The 20463-nt window shown below is 40.9% G+C and overlaps 1 protein-coding gene across 1 annotated transcript; it reads right to left on the reverse strand.

The window, feature by feature from the left end:
• Positions 1-9103: 9103 nt before the first annotated feature.
• znf296 (zinc finger protein 296) lies at positions 9104-20342 on the reverse strand. The gene is made up of 3 exons (XM_046864745.1): positions 20068-20342; positions 16846-17163; positions 9104-12204 (listed from the first exon to the last, which is right to left on the reverse strand). Exons 1-3 carry the CDS (start codon positions 20117-20119, stop codon positions 10655-10657), a joined length of 1920 nt encoding a protein of 639 aa, XP_046720701.1. The 5' UTR covers positions 20120-20342; the 3' UTR covers positions 9104-10654.
• Between the last annotated feature and the right edge of the window lie 121 nt (positions 20343-20463).

A 20463-nucleotide genomic window follows, 5' to 3' on the forward strand; every position in this document is an offset into this window, starting at 1 on the left:
GGACATGAAGTTGCCTGCACAGAGCCCTGACCTCAACCCCAGTGAACACCTTTGGGATGAACTGGAACACCTCAGGCTTCCTCGCCTGCCATCAATGCCTGACCTCTCAAATACTCTTGAGGATGAAGGAGTAAATCTCCAAAGCCATGCTCTAAAAATCTTTTAGAAAGTCTTACCAGAAAAGTGGAGGTTTTTAGAAAAGTAATGAGGGACGTAATTTTGATTAGGGAGTTCAAAAGCTTATATGGGTCTGATGGTTTGGGCATATAAAGTAGTTTACTGTTCAGGGGGTATTTAAGTATGTAGGTAGCATTTGTAAGTATGTATGTTTAAACCAAAGTGCTGTACATCTTATATAACAAGTCATATGTATATACTTTATATAACCAAAAATATGTATTGATCAAAAAAAGCAAAAAAGATCTAATGTAAAAGCTTTAAGTTATTACAAATCCTTGGGGTAGTGATTGTAAAGGCACTGTAACTCTTCAGTCTTAGTCAGGTTTTTGGAATGACTGAATCTTATAGACCCGGAAGCAGAAGCCGAAGCAGAATGTGGTCTAAGTACATCACTGAGGTAGGAAATTGCAGGATTTGAAGGCCATTAAAATGATCAGTAAATGTATTCATGTTAAAAAAAACACATTCTGAACACCACTATACAATGCATAATAGAAGTCAAGGTGTGACGAAAATGTATAGAATTCATCAAAGCATAAAGAAAATAAATAGTTGGACATTTGCATAGTTGGAGGTTCAAAGAAGCTGTTCGTGACCTCATATCTGATGTCAGCATCTGAAAATACCTTTTATGTTCCTGACGGAAGAGTTGGTCCTAGATTATATATATAAGTATTAAGTTTATTCAAAGATAAGTGAAAGGTTAAAAAAAAAGGTGTTGATTGTGTTGTAGTAGTAATTAATATGAGTATAAATTAAAAAAATCTACCACAAGGTTATAGTAGTGTGACAGCCGAACAAGATTTAATGCCAGTTTATCCAGTTCTGTTGTCCCACATAAGAGAGGCCCCCTACTGAAAAAACACTGCTTCCTTCCTGCAACGTGGAGAGCTATAACTCACCAGTGCCGGTTAGTGCTATAGGGCAGGTCATGGCATGTGGGCATAACTGCGGTCTGCCTGCTCTGTATTGAGACAAGGCCAGTTGAACCAGTCTGTCCATCCATTGCTGGGAACCTCGAGTGAGTTATGTGTGTATGTGTGTGTGAGTGTGTGTGTGTGATGATAGATTTGGAGGGCACCATATGCTGTGCGAACATATTTTGTTGTTTTTGTCACGTCCTCTCTGCAGGATAACAGTTCTTTTTTGTTGCAGTTGTAAAGGAGTAACACCTCAAGCCAAGGTGCGTGGCGAGTGTGTAAAGGTGTGAGGGTTTCATTTAGACATTTTTATCAATTTCGGGTATGTGTTCGGTGCTGGCTCCAGTTGTTTTTTTTTTATCTGTGGCAGTTTTGTGGAGGTGCAAATGCTTGTTCTCACCTTTGCAGCGATATATCTGGCAGCACGAATAGCTAGCGAAACCATGATTTTTAGTTGGTGAGAAAACAAGTTGGTGTCGGCAGGGAAGCAGGATGTGTGTCAAGGACTTGGAGAAGTTCATGAATATGCAAACATGTCATGGTCTCAAAACATCGATCCGTTGTTAATCACAAATCTCCGGGATTGTGCCTCTTTTGTGGTACAGCTCCAGTTTCAAATCTAAGATCTAGTGAATTTTCAGTTACAAGGTCCTCATGGAGATCTCCACAAAGCGGCGTAGCGTTTGACCACACCATGCACAGCCCCCTAGGAATGCATGCATCTTGGAGTGCAAGCCACAACAGGTTTAACCCACATCGCCCTGTCATCTGTGGTAAGAATGAATCATTGTATAAACCCAGATCTGCCTTCATCTCTACACCTCTGTGGCATAGTTGTCTATGTGTAGTCCAGTGTAAGGCAGCTGGACCTTTGTGTTTTCCTCCCGTGGGGAGAAGGGGGGTAATTTTAGGCTTCAGATTTCTCTCTGTGGTCCGGGTAAAGAACCAGGGTGGGATTTCAGGTTTTGGGATGAAGGATAAAAAAGAAAAAAAAAAAAAAAAGCACTAAAGAACCGTTCTGTGGTTTAGCACATTAACATGTTCTTCGTCCTCTTTCCAGTGTTTCTTCTCGTCTATTGCACCTTCTTCAGCCTCTGTCACAGGAGAACAAAAAGGGACGACAAAACAAACAACGAACATCCAAGCTTCTTTTCGCAATTAGGAATGGTTAATTTCTTTCTTTTTTTTATAATGTAAGCACATAAATCGGAGTGTGCATTTCATCTCTGAAAGCTCGTTAAAGATCATCCGTCACATTTGTCGAGTCCCCAGAAAGTGCTGTGCATGCAGATCTGAGCGCAAGCTTTCTTGTAACTTAATAATTTCGAACCCTTAATTACACACAAATACTGATTTGATGGAACCTCCATGTCATTGTGTGCGATATTTGTTATCGAAATGGTTTGAGTAAGTTGAGCTCAGCAGCAGTAGGTCAGCTATAGTTTAATTACAGAAAGAATTATTATTTGTATCCAAATTGCCAATGTGGGCACAGATGAACCATGATAATCACCTAGTATACACCGTGCTGCTGTTTCATCTAGTACACCTACCATATAGGTATACAGCCTATAGGCCATCTGTTGTTATGTAGAATCTTAAGAGTATAATATCTATTTGTAAGAGGAAATAATTTATACTGTATGTAAAACGTATGCAATTGCCAAAAGATATGGTCTTTATAACAATATTAAGTGAAATTGCACTCGTTAATAAAAATCCTGTTTAAACCTATAGAGCTATTTTGCTAATGGCTCAACCTTGATTTGTGATTTAGTTCACTTTATGTTTACTCATAACACACATCTAACAAAAGTATACAGAAATCAAGCAAGAAATGAACAAGATGCCATGAAGGAACCCATCTCTTCTGTGTCGTTGGATTGAATTACACATTATAAGCAACAATAAATGACTTTATCGATTATAATAATTTGTTGTGAACTCATGCTAAATTTGGCAGAACCACTTGGATCCACAATGGCCCAACTTAGATAAAGCTGTTACGAAAGATTAACAAATAAATAAGCCTTATCGTACATGTTTTTTTCTTTTAAACCAACATTGTTAAATGTGTAGTTCTTATTGTCTGTGCTGAACATATTTACATGTAGGTAAATTAATGAGTCAATCTTTGAAGTTTGTTGAGCATTATGACCTTAAGCCAGCTGACTTGTTGACCTTTGCCCTTGTTTTTACTTAACTGAAAACAAAGGACTGCACAGAAAAGGTGAAAATATATTGAATTGTGCCCAATGTATATATAATTTTTTATTACGGAATAAAAATTAAGTAGATTTAACATTAAATCTGTTTCTAGACCATAAAAAAAAAAAATTTAACTATTAGAAATTTCTAAACATAATATTAATAAAAATGTATAAAAAATGTTTTAGAATCATACATACTCAATTCATGAGTCTTATAAAAGTACTAGATATATTTAAAATCCTTTCACTTGCTAAGACTTTCTTTTTGTAATGTGGCTGTATTTGTTTTTAAATGTAAGCATTATATAAATCTACTACATCAGAGTATCAGAGTATAAATTCTCTCATAAAATGTTTCATTCCCTTTACAATATGTATGCTAATATAACGTGTATGTTATACAAAACAATTAGTAGAATTTCAAGGGATATTTTATTGTCTGAAAAATATGTTTTTAAATATTAAGTTTAAATATGTATATACACTACTAAGTTCTAGTCTTTTAGTGTTTTTGAAAGACGCATGTTTCTTTTGTTTATATGGAATCTATTTTATTCAACTGTCACATTAGGCCACCATTCCATACTTCATGTAATTCCGTCTAATTGGAATCTACTTCAATAAAAAAGACAATAACCATACGCATGCGTGCAAGCTCTGTAAATGTTATTTGGAGAGCAAACAGTCAGCTGGAGTGTCAATAAGGGGAATTTTCTGCCCAGTTAATGCACCTAAATACTATTACACTATGATATATGATGAACTGAATTACAAGGCCAGTAAGAAAAGTCCAACTAATAAAGAACACATTTAAAAGGTTTTACAAGAGGCACGGCAAAGTATTTCAATGTTATAAAAAAAGTTTCACATCTCTACATTTATAGATTTGTCTATAAAGTCTATCTAGTTTTGTCAGAGTAAATCTACATTCCATATAAATGACATACTTAATACTTAACTGTTACATAATATACGTAGTATATAAACAAAAACCCTCTAAAAAAACTTTTTGACAAAACTTTTAACATGCTCTGTATATAATCACATATATAAATATGGTCTTTAAAATAAGAATCTTGAATACTTTTTGGCCTGCTGATTTAGGAAATTATGCTTTTGTCCTAAGCTTGGGATAATTTCAAGTCAGAAAACCAGACTAAAAAGCATCAAGTTGTTCAAACATCACTGCTTCCAGACATTCTCTTGACATTCAGACGACAACAGTGTGTGTGTTAATGTGACCTGTACACCTGCGGAGGCCTCACCCGACGGATCAAACAAAGGCCTGTGGACTGTGTAGTCACTCGCAGGCATGTTGCTCAAAGTCCACAAACACATACACTCACACACACACACACACACACACACACGCACGCACGCACCTGTAGGTTAGTCAGGGCAGCTCAGGGCTGAGAGGTGCGGTCTTCAGATTAGTTAAAGTGAGACTGGCCAGTCTCAGCTTTGCTGAGCTCTGTAGTCAGTAATGGCGTTGAGATGCCGCTCAGCCCGAGACAAAGGGCACCTGGGAAGGTTTGGAAGCCCCACCAGGGGCTATCTCCATTTTCACATTCTCACATTACATTATGTAATTAGGTCTGTGTGGTCACCAAATGGTGTTGTATGAACTGTGCGGCTTTCAACGAACTGTATTAGTGTGTGTGTGTGTGTGTGTGTGTGCATGGGGATGGAGGGTGTTGATGGGGAAGTAAGAGTGGTGCAGGTCCCAGGATGCTCACCTGTAATTCTCCCTCCCCTGAAGAGAACCAGTGAAAGGAATTTGGCTAAACTGGAGATGTATAAATGACACGGTTTGGTGCTTGCCCAACGCCTCCCCCTCTGTAGCTCTTCTGACGCAGTGATAATTGGGCATCGGGGTGAGAGCTACATATGGTCCCTGCTACTCAGCCTCCCCCAGTCCAGGCTGAAAGCTCATTAAAAAGCCTGCTTGTTAATGAGCTATAGGGATCATAGAGCAGCACTATCATTAGATGGAAACAGGGTGGGGTGGGTTAGGATGTGGGGGGTTTGGTTTGAAGATGCTGTCATGGTGGTTTTGTCCCATTACAAAGGAGACGGCCATTATTGTAACTCGCACCAGCACCCTGTCCAGACATCCTTTCCCACAATCCTGGGATTCTGGTTTGGTCACACCACAGTAACCTCCCATCTTGACCTCTAAATGAATTAATACTCTTTTTCTGCCAGCGATCACATCTCATTCTATTCTCTGAACATATTAAAGATCAGTTGGATTGTGGATTGTAAAAGTTAAAATTTGAAAATGAATCTCTCTTTTTCTCTCAGTTTCATTCAGCAGGTCACTGTGTAGCCCCTTTCTACTCTGTCTACCAGTGGAAAGGGACAATTGCACAACAAACACTACCAAGATTATTTTCTTTTCTAATTTCATGGTGCATCTTTTTTTTAGCAGACATGTTAGTGTGTCTTTTGCAGGAGCACTGTTGGCATTCATAGTTACTGCTGGGTCAAAGAACAGTCCACCAAACAAAACAACAACAAAAAAACTGGTGTTGTGGTTGCAGACTGACACTGATGAAGCCCTAGAGGACAATTAACACACGCTGGGTTTGGTTTGTTTAATAAAGTGGCCAGGAAGAACCAGATGATCATTCTGATCACTGAAGAGTGATCTGAATATACAAATCCACTTTTACTTACGTAGGACTAATTTAAAAAGTGGAACTAAGGTATTGTAATAGTATATATATAAACTAAGGGAAGTTTATGAGGTATTATCTTCTCTTAACTACATTTCTAATGTAGCACATAATGTGTGTTTGAACTCTTTGGTCTGAGTGGTTAGTGTTACATAAATAGATCATAACACAGTCAAATTTGTAGAAAAAGGTGAGCTAAACATAGGTCCAAAGTTATACGGTTGAAACACACAAGGAGGACAAGGCAGGAGAGGCTTCATGAATTGTTTGTGAAGATCCTTGAGTGGTCTAGACAGAGCTTGGCCTTAACCCAGTTGAATATTTTGTGGAGGTGTGGAGGGTCCTGCAAAGAGGACCTGCAGGTGTGCCAAGTTTAGAGCATCAGAATCAAAAAGACTGTAATTACTGCCAGTTGTGCTTTAGCAATGAATTGAAAGGGTCTGAATTGTTTTTAGGAGGAAAATTCTTTTTTAAAGAATCAGAGACAATCTGAAAGTTTGAAGGTGAATACATTAAGTGTGTACACTACGCTACAGCTGCAGAAGAACTTTGCTTGCTGAGCTGAAAGACTTTTGTCTGAAACATCTTGTTTCTCTAGAAACATTTTATTACATATGTATTGTAGGGAGTGGTTGCTCAGTGGTTAAGGCGCTGGGTTACTGATTGGAAGCTTGCTGCCACTCTTGGGCCCTTTAGCAATGCCCTTAACCCTTTCTTTTTCAGGAATGCTGTATCATGGCGGACCCTGCACTCCGAACCCAGGTTTTAAAAAAACTTGGATATGCCAAGAGAAGAATTTCACCCTGCTGCAATGTACAGTATATGTGACAAATAAAGGCTATTCTATTCTATTCTATTCTATTCTATTCTATTCTATTCTATTCTATTCTATTCTATATTATTCACAAGGTTGTTTATTGTCTAAGGTCTTTGGTATGGCTCTATAGCTTTAGTTTAATAATGGTGACTATCTGCTGAATGAATAATGCTGAATATCAGTCTGAATTTGGTTTTATTTTCAACCAATTTTTATATATATTTTATGCTCCTAAATGCATATTATTTCATTTAGAATGTTAAGCAGTAGTGTATATCTTTGGTAGATATTGCACTGTAAATATATTAAATAGCAAAAACACCTGTTGGAGTATATACCACCCTGAATGCAAAAAAGTTGGGATGCTGTGTAAAATATGCAATGCAAATTTCTTAAAAACATATTTTATTCATAATATAACAAACTAAACTGAGGAAAAACAGGGGGAAAAAGGTGATTTCGAATTTGATGGCCACAACATGTCTCAAGGAGTCTGGGACAGGGCAACAAAAGTCTGAAAAAAAGCAGGTGCTATTAAAATTAAACATTTGGAAAAACATTTCACAACTAATTAGGTTAATTAGTCAACAGGTCAGTAAGAAAATTGGGTATTAAAGAGCTTCATCAATTTCAGAACAATTTTCTGTGTGTACAGTAGACAAGGGTGAAATTCAATTATTGGATGCCTGTGATCTTCAGCCCCTCTTTTAATACAGTTATAATTCTGTAATGCAAATCACTGCATGGGCTCATTAACACCTCCAGAAATCTGTATACACAGTTTGCCATGTCACCCACAAATGCAGGTTAAATATCTATCATGCAAATGACAAAATTTTATAGTAAACTCTCTCATCATACCTGGCACACAATACTGTCATTTGCACTACCATGCACTCCCACACTTTATGTACATTACTGGTCTGTATCCCTATTTATTACCCACACTGTATATACTGTCTTATATTGTCTGTATTGTCTTGTATAGTCTGTTTTTGTCTTGTCGTGTCTGTTTTGTCTTCTATAGGTTTTTATTTATGTCTGTACTTTTGAGAGTAACAAACAGCTGGAACCAAATTCCTTGTGTGTGTCAACACACTTGGCCAATAAACCTGATTCTAATTCTGATTCTGATGCAAAGAGGAATCATTTTAAATGTACTGAGGCAAAGTCGAAAATTGTTCAGTGGTCAGACCAATCTGAATTTTAATTTCTTTTTGGAAACCTTACACACCACGTCCTCTGTACTAAAGAGGAGAGGGACTATCTGGCTTGTTTTCAGTGCTCAGTTCAAAAAGCCTCATCTCTGGTGGTATGTTGAAAAGCAGCTTCAATCAGGCTCCATTAACGCTGAATGGCATGTAAGTTTTAGGGCAACAAATGTTTCCATCGAGAAAATGTCTGTTTCAGGGAAGGCCTTGTGTGTTTGAGCAAGACAATGCAGATGGCATACTGCATCTCTCACATTAGAATGACTTCGCAGTAGAGGAGTCCAGGTGCTGAACTTGCCTGCCTTACCTTTTACTATTTAAAAACATTTGCCACATCATGAAATGAAAAATACAACAAAGGACACCCTGCACTGTAGAGAAGCTAGAATTCTGTATCAGACACATGACAGTATGGGACAAAATTAATGTTCCAAATAGACATGGCCCTGTCCCAAATTTTTTAAGACCTGTTACAGCCATCAAATTCAAAATATTTCTTTCCTTAAATGGTATATATTAATTTACAGTTTAAACATTGGTTTTAAACAACAATTTGTTTTATTGTGAATAGAATATGAATTCATAAGATTCGCAAATCATTGCATTCTGTTTTTATTTACATTTTACACTGGAATTGGGGTTGTATATCCTCTCAGTGTATATGCAAACACTGTATATATATATATAAATCTGCTCCGACTGATACACCCTATAATTTGTTACTGACTTCTGTGATGTAGGCATACCAAATAGAGTGAATGTAGGCACAAGTTTACTTCAAGTACTTTATAATTATTATAATTTATAATGAGCCTAACAATTTTATGCTACCTCTGCTCACAACCCAGTGTGCCTTATTGGTGAAAAAGTGAGCTTAACGGAACACAGACACAAATACAGGTGTAGCCTTTCTGAATGACCTTTCAGTCTGAGCACAATTCAAAAGGAGCTAAGCCAGGAGAAGAGCAACTCTCCAGTCCAAACATGGATGAATTCTTGATGTATTCTCAAACAAGTAGTAGCATGTTCCATTCCAATGCAGAAGCTTGTGTGTGCGCCCACACATATACACACACACATACACACGTTTGACTTTGCATCAGTCTTTTAATATTCACCTGCACAGGCACAGAATAACAAAATTATGGCTGCTTTACAGCAAAGGCATGTGCTTCCCATGGAATGCTGGGTGGAAAAAAAAAATATCACATAGAAAACAGATATAACTGAAATCAAAACAGCTAAACCAGACAACAAAATGGATTATTCTCATTAGGGAGGGTGAAGCTCTCTATGTACAGCATGTCATTCCCTGAAGTGTTGGACACTGTTGTGCCCAGCGGCCTTTCACATTTGTCTATATTCAAATAGTCAGAACTGTATATATATTTTTTTATTTAAAAGAAAACAGTCAAACAGTTCCCTGATCAATTACAGGAATCAATAATGATAGAAATGAAACTAATAAACATTGCATACATACAATAAAGACACATTTTAACCCATATGTATATTTACAAACACACACATACACATGCGCACACAAGTGCTCTTACGGCAGGTTCACCAGACAACAGGTCAGTGCTGTTCCCCACCCAGTCTTTCCTCTGAAGAAAAGCTTTTCATTTGCTCACTTACACAACATGCAGCACCCACGCAAAGACACAGGGCAAAAAAGACAGCTTAACTTTTTATAGCATGCAGTTAAACAAACAACCTGTAAACAGAATGTCAATCTGTAAACAGCAATACAGACAGAAAAATAAAAAAAAAAACAGAACGTATACAGACACCCGTTTCCTTTTTTATTATAAAATTAAGCTTTATGCATAGAAGAGCAGCTAGAGGATTCGAGATAAATCGGTTACGATGCACAGACTGTAAGCGCTGACTTCAAATAAATTTTCCAAAAGATCCCCAAGACAGTGCCATGCATGTTTGAGAGCAGGAACGCAGAAAATCTGTGTTATGATTGTTGATGCTCATTGCCACATCCCCAAACTGTGCTGATTAGAAACAGTATTCCAAAATTAAGGTCCAGTGTTCAGGACACAGCTTAAGACGGTTTCCAAGTTTAAAAGGATTTTTACTTGAACCGAACAAAATTGCCAGTATTATACTCTCAAAAAAAAATTACTGGAAAGGAGAGCATTACAAAAGTCCCACTTTCCAAGTCAATGAGATTTGACTAAAATTGAGTCTGTATTTTCTTGTAACAATCAGAGTTGACCAACCTCTAAGAATCATGAAGAGACAATGTTGATCTTTCTTGGTTATTGATGCTCTTGGCTGATTCACCGTTTTTCTTCTGGGCCAGAAAGACAATTTTGCCTCTATAGTCCTGGCCAGACTGGACAGTCAAAGTCAAGTCACTCACTGAGTTCAAAAGATTTTAGATATCACACCTAGTCCTTACAAGAATGGTCACAGTTGTCTACAGATAGGCACTTGATTGTGATTTGATCTTGGTCCGCTGATCAATTACGTACCCCAGATTGTGGCTCCTATTCACCAAAAGATGGTGTTAATGCCGCAGTTATTGTTATTATATATGTATTGACCAGGGGCTCTGTAGAATTCTCGAAAAGTCTGGTGTGCTGGCTATGGTCAGTAGGATCCCTGATGGATTCCTCGACGTTTATGCAGTGCTTGGACTCAACTCGACTTTATGGTTCTCATCTTCAGGAGTGGGTGAGGGAGCGGCGTCAGTGCTGACAACCATCTCAGACTGCTCTTCTTTGAGAGATTTAGACATGTCCAGAGCCTCTGTGCCGGGTTGGACTGGGCCTTCAGAGTGCTCGTCCTCCATTTTAATGGCAAGATTGGTGTATGAGTGGAGTGGAGAGCCTACAGAAAGGGTGTTTTGGCTGTAGGTTCCGACTGTGGCATGGCTAATACCATGTGTCTTCTTTAGGTGCTTCTCCAGTGTGGCATAGACTGTAAAGGGCACTGAGCAGAGCTGACACTGGAAGGGGGCACGGGTGCCACGAGTACCATGGGTCTTCATGTGGCGTGTCAGCTTGCTGCTCTGTGCACAGGCATAACTGCACAAACCACAACGGTATGGACGTTCGCCCGTGTGGCTTCTCCGATGCACAGTCAAGTTGCTACTGTTGCGGAAACGTTTACCGCAAAATTCACATGCCTCTTCCCTTTTCTTGCGGCCAGCAGACTGGCGTCTCTCATTGTCCTGATGCCAGTCCTGCACCACATCTACGCCTTCTACCTCTGCCTCAATCTCGCCCTCTCTCTCGTTGTCACGCTCAGGCCTTTTCGGAGTGCAGTTGCCACTGGCGATACCACTCTCGCCAGTCTCTCCACTGTCCAGTGAGCCCTCTGAAGGGCTGCCATAGGGTGATGGGTGTTGTGGCTCGCCCTGTGCCTCCTCCTCGACCTCAGTCTGAAGTGGATAGTACCGTTGCAAACTGCGGTTGGCTCCTCCTGGCTGAGATGCCAACAGGATCAAACCTGTACTTGCAGAGTCACCTTCCTGATGCCCATTATCACCATAACCCTGCTGAGAAAACCTGCTTGGGACTTTTCGATCCTCATTTGCTGTGGCAGCAGCGAGATTTGGCATTCTTAATGTGCTTTCAGACACTTTTGATGAGCTTTCTGGAGCTTTGCGGTGGCTTCTCATGTGTCGAGCTAGCTCACCACTTTGGGCAAAGGATAGCTGGCACACAGCACAATGGTAAGGTTTTTCAGTCGCATGTGTGCGACGATGAGCAGAAAGGCTGCGCAAGGACTGGAAATTCTGACCACAGACCTCACAGGAGAAGGCGCCTAACAATGGAGGTGTAGAATGAGGAAAAGGAGAAGCAGCGGGTGGAGAAGGAGATGGTGAGGGCACAACTCCTCCATTCCCAACACTAACCTCTGCAAGCCGCTGAAGACACAGTGAGAAGTTCAGGCTCTGAATATCCCGGCCTCCTGACAGGGGGACATGACTCTGGGGCTGATGGGAGCGGGGTAAACGTTTCAAGGATGAGGAAGAGTGGAAAGCCGAGGCCAGTGTGGCACCGAGGTGGCGTGGGTCCATCATGGCTGCTGGTTTGGGCTTTTGGGGGTAATTGGCCTTGGCTTGGTAGAGATTCAGTGAGTGTGTATATTGGGCATGTTGGAGAAGTGCCCATGCACTAGGCAACACACACTCACACAACAGGCAGGTAAAACTGGATGGCTCATCTGCAACAGAAATTACATGGAGATTATTCGACTAGAATTGGTTTTAAGGTCACCCTACTCTATAAAATGTGTTTATGGTTATACAAGTGGCACATTGGTCAGAGTCTAAAATCATCACTGCTACTGGTTTTACGTTCATGAATGAATCTCTTATTCACTTCCATTTACTGACAGTTTTTTGTTTTTTTTTACACAATTGTGTGGCAAATCTCTTGTAAACTTTTCTTGTTAAATTCTGTGCAGCTGGACCATGTGGTTCAGAACAAATTCAAGGAAACTATTTGTAACCAAGATAAATGAACTGCTAACTGTCATTAGTGAACGGAATAACCCTAATGTCTACTTGGCTGATATTTGTGTCATTCGTTCAGTTCACCTTTAGAAGAGAATACGGGTGGAACAGTGCATTTGAAAAATTAGATCATGACAAGCTTTGGGTGTTGCATTTTCCCTGCAAAATCCACAGTACAATGTGTAAAAATAGCAACATGTGCATTTGGATCCTCGTTCATGATCACTCTCTCCAAACTAGCATGCACTGTTGCAAGAGTAACTGAACGAATCGCTAAATGTCAACAAACCTTTTTGGTGAACAGAATCAAAAGATTCAGGTCAATGGCCTGACTCAATGGATACCACCACTAGTTGAAATTAAACTTGTGGTATTCTGTCATAAAATCCTCGAGCCAATCGAATTTGAGCATGCAAATAGAGGTCATTTAGAAAGGGGGTAGGGGGTTGGGAACATTTCTAATCTATATATATTGCCTATTTTAACTTGAGAATTTCTTGATCAGGGTAGATACAAGTGCTTGTGTTGCTTTGTCAGCTCTCTCCCGCCAGGAGCTTTCTTATGAAAACATAGAGGCTACTTTATGTTTTTGGAGTGTGTTAAACATTCACCAGTACAAGTTCTTTAAATTATAAAAGCACAAATTCAAATTTCCACTGCAACCCTGGCATACAGGTAGAAATGAAATAAAATGAAAATGCAAAACAGGGGCCACCAGAACAGGCATGGCTAGTCCAGTAAGAAAATGACATCCCTCTCTGCCTAAGGTAATCTGCGGGAATGCATTGTGATAATGTGCGAGACAGTTTGCAGCATGAAAATGAAAGGACGTCAGAAGAAGCCGCCCATAACTCACAGAATGTAATGTCATTTCGTTTGTGCAGGGCAGAAACAGGTTTAACGGCAAATGTGAAAAGTAGGGCATGCTCCAGCCAGAGTTAAAAGAAATGGAAGGGTTCATGTGAGCAACAGAAAGTCTTTATCAATGCGACGATGGCAAATAAAAAGGGCGCAAATATAAATCGGGTGCACAGCGTTGACTCTAGGTTGTCGACAGAAGCAGGGAGATCACACTTAAACAAAACGTCAGTAACCTTGCCAGGGTCAAGGCTGCTAGGTGTGCCCACAGGAGAGTGTCACAAGAGTGAAAGGAAGGACAAAGACTGAAGCTGGCATAAAAGCAGTCCGAGGATATCTCAAAATATATGGTGAGCTTTGTCTCTTTTTTCTGAGAGCCACTCACCAATTAAACAGCAAATTGCTAATTAGCGGAACGAGGCGAAACGAAGGCTTTATGCAAATGAACCCTGAGTCAGCCTGCTCGATAAAATGGGGCCGCTCTGCATAAATCAAAATCGGGAAACAGGATCCCGAAAATTGAAGGGGGAAAAAAAAAGAATGCATTTAATTTTTTTGTGGCTGCCAAAGGGCTCAGGGCTGAATGGTATAAGCCTCTTTCATGTCTCCTCAAGTCAAAATCCTTCTGTATTTTATTGGGAGGGGTTTTGAGGGGTGAGAAGATTAAAAAGTGTCTCTGCCTCTGCCCTCTGTCTAAGGCTCTAGGCCTAGAGAGGAGAGAGCTTAGAGGAGAAGACATGCCTTTGAGCCTTAGGGAAGGAGGTTAAAAGGAGTGGTAGAAGAAGAAAAAAAAACTAGTGAAAAATAAGTTTGACTTAAGAACAAAGAGAGAAAACCCTACATGACATTAAGCAACCCAGAAAAAAAAAACATCACTTCAACGAGTGCACCTTGAAACCCTCTGTGTGAGTCCCCTTCTGCCTCCAAATCTCTCCCTTGGGTGGGGGAGACAGGGGAGGGGTGTAGGGGGGGCTTTTGTCTCGAGTTCCTGGAGTGAAACACAATACCCAACCCATCTCTCTCTCTCTCTCTCTCTCTCTCTCTCTCTCTCTCTCTCTCGATTGCCCCGTTTTTTTTTTTCCTCCCTCTCCTTCGCTCTTTTTGTAAGGATTCCCATTTGGCCCAGGGTAGCACTTGCATATTAAGCAGAAGCAATAACTGCTAATTAAAAATGCAGATTGGCTGGGAGCTCTAACGAGCAGCAGGCGGAATCTTCTCTCCCTCGGGAATGGAGGAAGAAAAGAGAAGGCGGGAGAGAGATCGAGAGAGAAAGAGAGATGCAGCGAGAGAGAGAGAGAGGGGAAGAATAATGAGAGCGCAAGAACCGAAGGAGAACGGAGGCGATAGGGTATCAATGTATTGTTTGAATGATCCATCACATGGCGGCAGTTACTTTTACAAACACACGCGCGTGCGCGCGCACACAGGCCAAGACGTGTACTAAAATCACACAAATGCACTTGGCAGAGGGACACCTAACTGTTGTGGCGTAACTGAATTTTCACAGGATGAGTCAGAGTGAAAGAACACATCGCACTACTGTCCCTCGTTCATCCGCTCGCTCGCACTCACTTGCACTCGCACTCCATCTCGCCGATCGCCACTTGATACTTCATGATACTAACCTAATCTTCTGAACTCGCCCTTGACATTTTTCTTCAGAAACATACACATGAAAAGAAGAAGGATTGAACCCGGAGAGACACGGACAGACAGAGGCAGCACCGTCTGTCCCTTGAGCTCTACACAAAGGAAGGAAGTGCAAACATGTGCGCGTCAGTGTGCATGTGTGCGTGCACTCCAGATAATGATCAGACATAACCACTGAGTCCCTCGGCGAACACTTGTCACCTTTAATAAACTGCCATGTTAGCTTAGCTTAGCAAGGGGAAGCAGCGGAGCTTGATTTGGGTTGCTGCAGTCGGGCTGTGAGTGAAGTCACAGGAAGATCACAGTCACAGTTCACTAGGCGGACAAATAAAGAACAACAGTTGCACCTGTGCATGCTAGCGTCCCAACCGGATTACTGTAGAGCATGACAAACCGCATGCACCTAGTACGGGGGACAATATAATCTCAACACCCTGACGACTTTTTTTTTTTTGTTTTTAGCATTGAGCTCGGCAGCTAAATGAGCGGACAGGAAACTATTAAAGAGATACCTTAAAACATTAGTGTCATTCAGGTATTAAAGAAAACAGTGAAAACCCTTCAAACCAGGGACTAAAGATAGACTTTTTTCACCAACCACTGAGATTGGACTTCGAAGCTCAAGCCTTTTAAAAGAATCTCTCATGCTGGAAGGCTCAAAACAAGTTGGCCAACATCTAGGTTCGCAAAAATGATGCACAGTATGCAAATTCAGACCCTTCAGTTGTTCTAGGATTGACAGGTTTGTATTAACCAGGTTGATTAAGGCTGCAAAAAAAAATTATTTCAAAAGACCTTGTTTTAATTGCCACAATGTCCTTTTGTCCTTTTTTTTTTTTTTTTTTTACTTTTCGTTTTCTTAACGCCATGCCAGCTTCTATGGGTTTAGTTCCACAAATAAAACTAAATAAGATTTTTCTAAAAACCTTCAAACTAAACACCTTTTCCAGAGCATCAACAGAATAAAACAAGTTTCTCAAAAGGGGTATACACTATTGTTTAAATGTTCAGATGCAGTTGAACAGCCAGGACATGTCCGAAGTTTACTGTAATTTTCCCTTCCAATTATTCTTTTATTCATTTATTTATCAGTTCGTTTTTTTTTGTTGCTTGCATACACACAATCACATGCTCGTTTGCTCCTGGGGGAACACAGAGAGCAGCATGTTACAGCATACAGCATGTTTTTACGGACCTGAGTGGAAACCGGAGAACCCCGAGAAAACCCAAATGGGACACAGCCAGCGTTCTATCCATTTCTTTGGTTATGTCAAACAGATTGCTGTAGAATAACACATGGTTCGAAAAAAAAAAATGGAAAAAAACCTTGCAATATAGATGAACACTGCAATGGTTGGAGGTCATCTATCTGACAACTGAAATCATAACCATATAGATGCAATGACTGGAACATGGATATATGAGAACTTGCTTTGGCTAAATGAAGAATGCGTTGTGTAAATTTGATTTTTATCACCAAACCGCTCCTTTAAGTGCTAAGTGTGTGTGTATATATACACTACTTTGGGACTTGTGCTGCTGCATGGCCTGTCTGCGCTCTGTTTACCTGGACATTTCACCTGAGAGACCGAGCCAAGGAGATGCTCAGGTGTGCGCCTCTTCCCCCGTACCCCCCCGGGTGTGTACAAATGCGCATGTGTGTTTATGCAATAGGGCGTGTAATCACACTGCCAATCCCCTCCATACAATTAGCGTCAGCGTCTCTAACTCACAGAGGCCTCAGCGCGCAGCAACGGTGACCTAATGAGACGGACTGGGGCAAGTTCGTTAAATGGCAGGGACAATAAAAAGATTGACATTAATTAACACCCAGAACTCACCTGCTCGGTTAGGCTCCGCCTTCACACCTGGCTCTTCCTCCCAACGCCTGCCTGTTGTCCTCTTTAGCTCCATGTAGCCCGTTTCCAGCTGCATGGCAGGGCCATGCCGGAACGTGTGATTGGCTGGAGACTGAGGTGTGTGGTCCATCGGACCTGCCCTGGTGCTGCTACATCCTCCCTGCTTGTGCTGGATGAAAGTGATGATGTGAGCCAGAGGGAAGGCCTGGCCACACTGACCGCATGTCAGTAGATCACTGCTTCCAGTTACGTGAGCAGGAGAGCACTGTGAGGTCTGAGTCACGCTGGGCTCTGGAGCATCTAAAAAAATAAAAACGACAAGAAGATCACAGGCTTAGACAGAGGTTATGGGGAAAATTGTTTTTCCCGAATCTTACATACTTCCTTATTAGTGACTCAGCTTAAAACCTGATGGCTGGTAATACCAGAATCATAGACTGAATCTGAACTCCTTCATTCCTACAGCAGTAAAAAAAAAGTTACCCCTTAAATCCTTTGGCACTGCTACCAACAATCATCATGACTCACAAATACATGCTTTAATATGGCAAAACAGAACAGAACAGTTAAGAAGTTAATAGTTGATATCCAATGGTATGCAATCCAGGTTTCTCTGTTGGCTGAATATATCACATATTATATAAAGAATATGTAAAGAAATATTTCACAAAGCAAAGCAAAAATGTAAATATCCATACGTTTAACAAATGTGTTTCGGCGGTATTCTGATTCACAATACTCTCCGAAAACGAGTGCTGTGATCATATACATGCACGGGTACATTTCTGTGACTTATGAAGTGCCTGGAATACCCCCAACATGAAAGGATGTTTCTAAAAAAAAAAAAAAAAAAGACCCAGTCTGAGGTTCCCAGAATGCATTAAATAAGCTTTAATTTGAGTAAAGGAGGTGTGGCTTTAATGTCCAACATTCCAAGTAAAAGAGGCATGGCTTCATTGACAGTAAATGAGGCAAGGCTTTTGTGAATGTCAGTTCCATAAAAGAAAGCACACCTCAATATTGGACAGTGTCGAGAAGTTCAGACAACAGCCTCACCTAAACTGGTGCTTCAATCAAGATTAGCACAATACTGGATCACTCTCTAATCATATGTCAAAGCAAGTCTATATTGATCATATTCTATTGTTGGCTGCTTTAAGTGCACTGAAAGAGATACAAATCTCTAAGAGACATGGTCAAGCAACCAAGCGATTAATACAGAATCTATAGAATAGATCTAATAGATTTTCAAAAGACAGTATGTACATGTATAGCCTACAGAAGCCTACACAGTCAAGTTAGGAAACGTTACTGTGGTAACAGTCACGTGTATGCCACCTGCCTAACCCTTTGCAGCCGAACCCTTCTTTCACATAGTTCTGAACTTGTTGGTTTGTGTCAGGTTCTCTAGCGAAGTGTTACTTTCGCTTCTCTGCAGGCCTGTGGAGCGTGCTTATCCGGCACCCTCAGTCGGACACTGTCTGGTCAGCAGATGCTGGCCACTTCCTGTGTCTCTGCCACTCGGCCTGCTTTCAGACAGGAAACACTCTCACTCAGCTACTGCACACAGCGACGACACTTGCCAACCGCTTTAACTCGTTGACACTTTACACACAACACACGCTTGAGTCGCATCTTGCATGTTCTCACAAGCTCTATGCGTTTACTGAAGTGGCTTTTATTGCTATACAGGAGCACTGTTAATCTGTCACAAGAGCCAAAGTGTTACAAGAATTAAGTAGATCTTGACTGTGTAGTTAAGACTACACCAAACACCAGAAACTAGAAACTGGAGGAACGTTATAGAGCACGGAAAGCACCTCGCTAGACTGACGGGTAACTGATTTTGTAGTGCGCTTTAAAACTAATGGCACCTGCGGTGATGAGCAAGAAATCGAATTGAAATAAAGTTCATAAATAAACCTCAGCCTAGAACACTCGAGACATGCAGCGACTGTAGTCAATGTGTTTACAACCATCTAAAAATAACTTTTTTCCCCCCAGTAAGAGGAACATCTCTAATCTCTGGGACTGATGGAGAGGTGGTTCGTGCAGGTGACTTTCAAGCAAAGGTCCTTCCTCTAGTGCCTCTGGATGTACCACGATGCCCCTGCCTGGTGCCCGCTGCAGGCATAGACAACACTCTGAGGATGGGCAGGACTGCACTCGTGGTTACCCAGAAATGTCACCTTTCCTGTTTCTGCTGCTGCTTTTGCGCACAAGGCGCGGCTGCACCGTCCTGCGGTCAGGTAAAGGCGCGCAAGGTTGCCAGATCGGCTGTAATTCTCCTTCGGGTTTTTATTCTCACACTAGAATCCGGAACATGTAGATACAACTACACAGAGTAACCATGTCGGCTGTTTTGAAGTGGCGCCGGAGTTGCTTTTTTTTTTTTTTGAGCGTTTATTTTGTGGATACAATCTGGCAACGTTGAACCTCTATTATTTTTGTGGAGGAGAAAATATGACGGAACTTGTTTAAACCTCGGCCACTGATTGATTTTTTTTTATAAACACTTTAAAACATTTTCATTGTCATTTTCCTGAAATCAAAAATAATAAACTTTTAAAAAGCAACTTCTAGGAGTCTCTACAAATAATGAAATGCGATAATAGTTCGAATAAAAAGTGCTGGAGTGAGAGAGAGAGAGAGAGAGAGAGAGAGAGAGAGAGAGAGAGAGAGAGAGTAAATAATAAAGGTAGGGAGGATGCAATAAGGAAGTAAAGTGGTGGAAGCAGTGTGTCTGGTGTCTCCAGTGGACGTGAACTGACCAAGGTGCAAAATGTTCTACAATAATTTTCAGAAAAACTAGTTATATAAATCGGCAGATTGATTTGAACAATCTCCAAAACCAGTTAAAGGGGTTAAAATTGTCAGGTCAAGTTTCTGACACTTGTCATATGTGTCATAAATCACAAACCATCCCTGTTTAACACTAGTGATAATCAAGCCTGGAGGAATCACAGCTTGGAGACTTGTTTCTATTATTGATCGTTAAGGAAAAAAAACGCATCATAGCCCGGTGTAGGATATGAAAAAAAACAACAACAAAAAAAGCTTGTCATCTGTGCCACAATGTTTACAACTGTAGTCTCCAGGCTTTTTCATCGTACACGTGTCTAGCACTGGTGGCGATTTAGGAACATGCGGTGTGTGTGTGTGTGTGTGTGGGTTCGAGATGTAGCCCAAGTTTTCCAGGCTTACCTTGAATCACGTTCAGGTGTTGCGGTCGGCTTCCAAGTTTGCGCCTGGACATTCTTTTTTTTTTTTCTTTTTTTTCTTTTTTGTGCGCAAATCCCCGGCTTTCAGTCCGTGTTAAAGACCAATACGGATTCCGGAATGACTGAACACTTTAATCGGTGTCATAAAACAAATTCAAAACACAGACAAACGAATACACACACACACACACAGTCGGTTATTTGCCTCCGCCGGCTGTGGTCACGGTCGCAGCCTTCTGCCCGTCAGTGTTCAAGTTCAGGCAGATAGTCGCCCAAAGACGGGGGCGGGGCCACTAATTATCATACGACACGCCCATGTCTTCCTCACAACTCTTAACCACGCCCCCGAAACCGTAAATATGTCTGTATACAATATTCA

This window comes from Silurus meridionalis, chromosome 13 (genome assembly GCF_014805685.1).
Source record: "Silurus meridionalis isolate SWU-2019-XX chromosome 13, ASM1480568v1, whole genome shotgun sequence".
Classification (NCBI taxonomy): Eukaryota; Metazoa; Chordata; class Actinopteri; order Siluriformes; family Siluridae; genus Silurus; species Silurus meridionalis.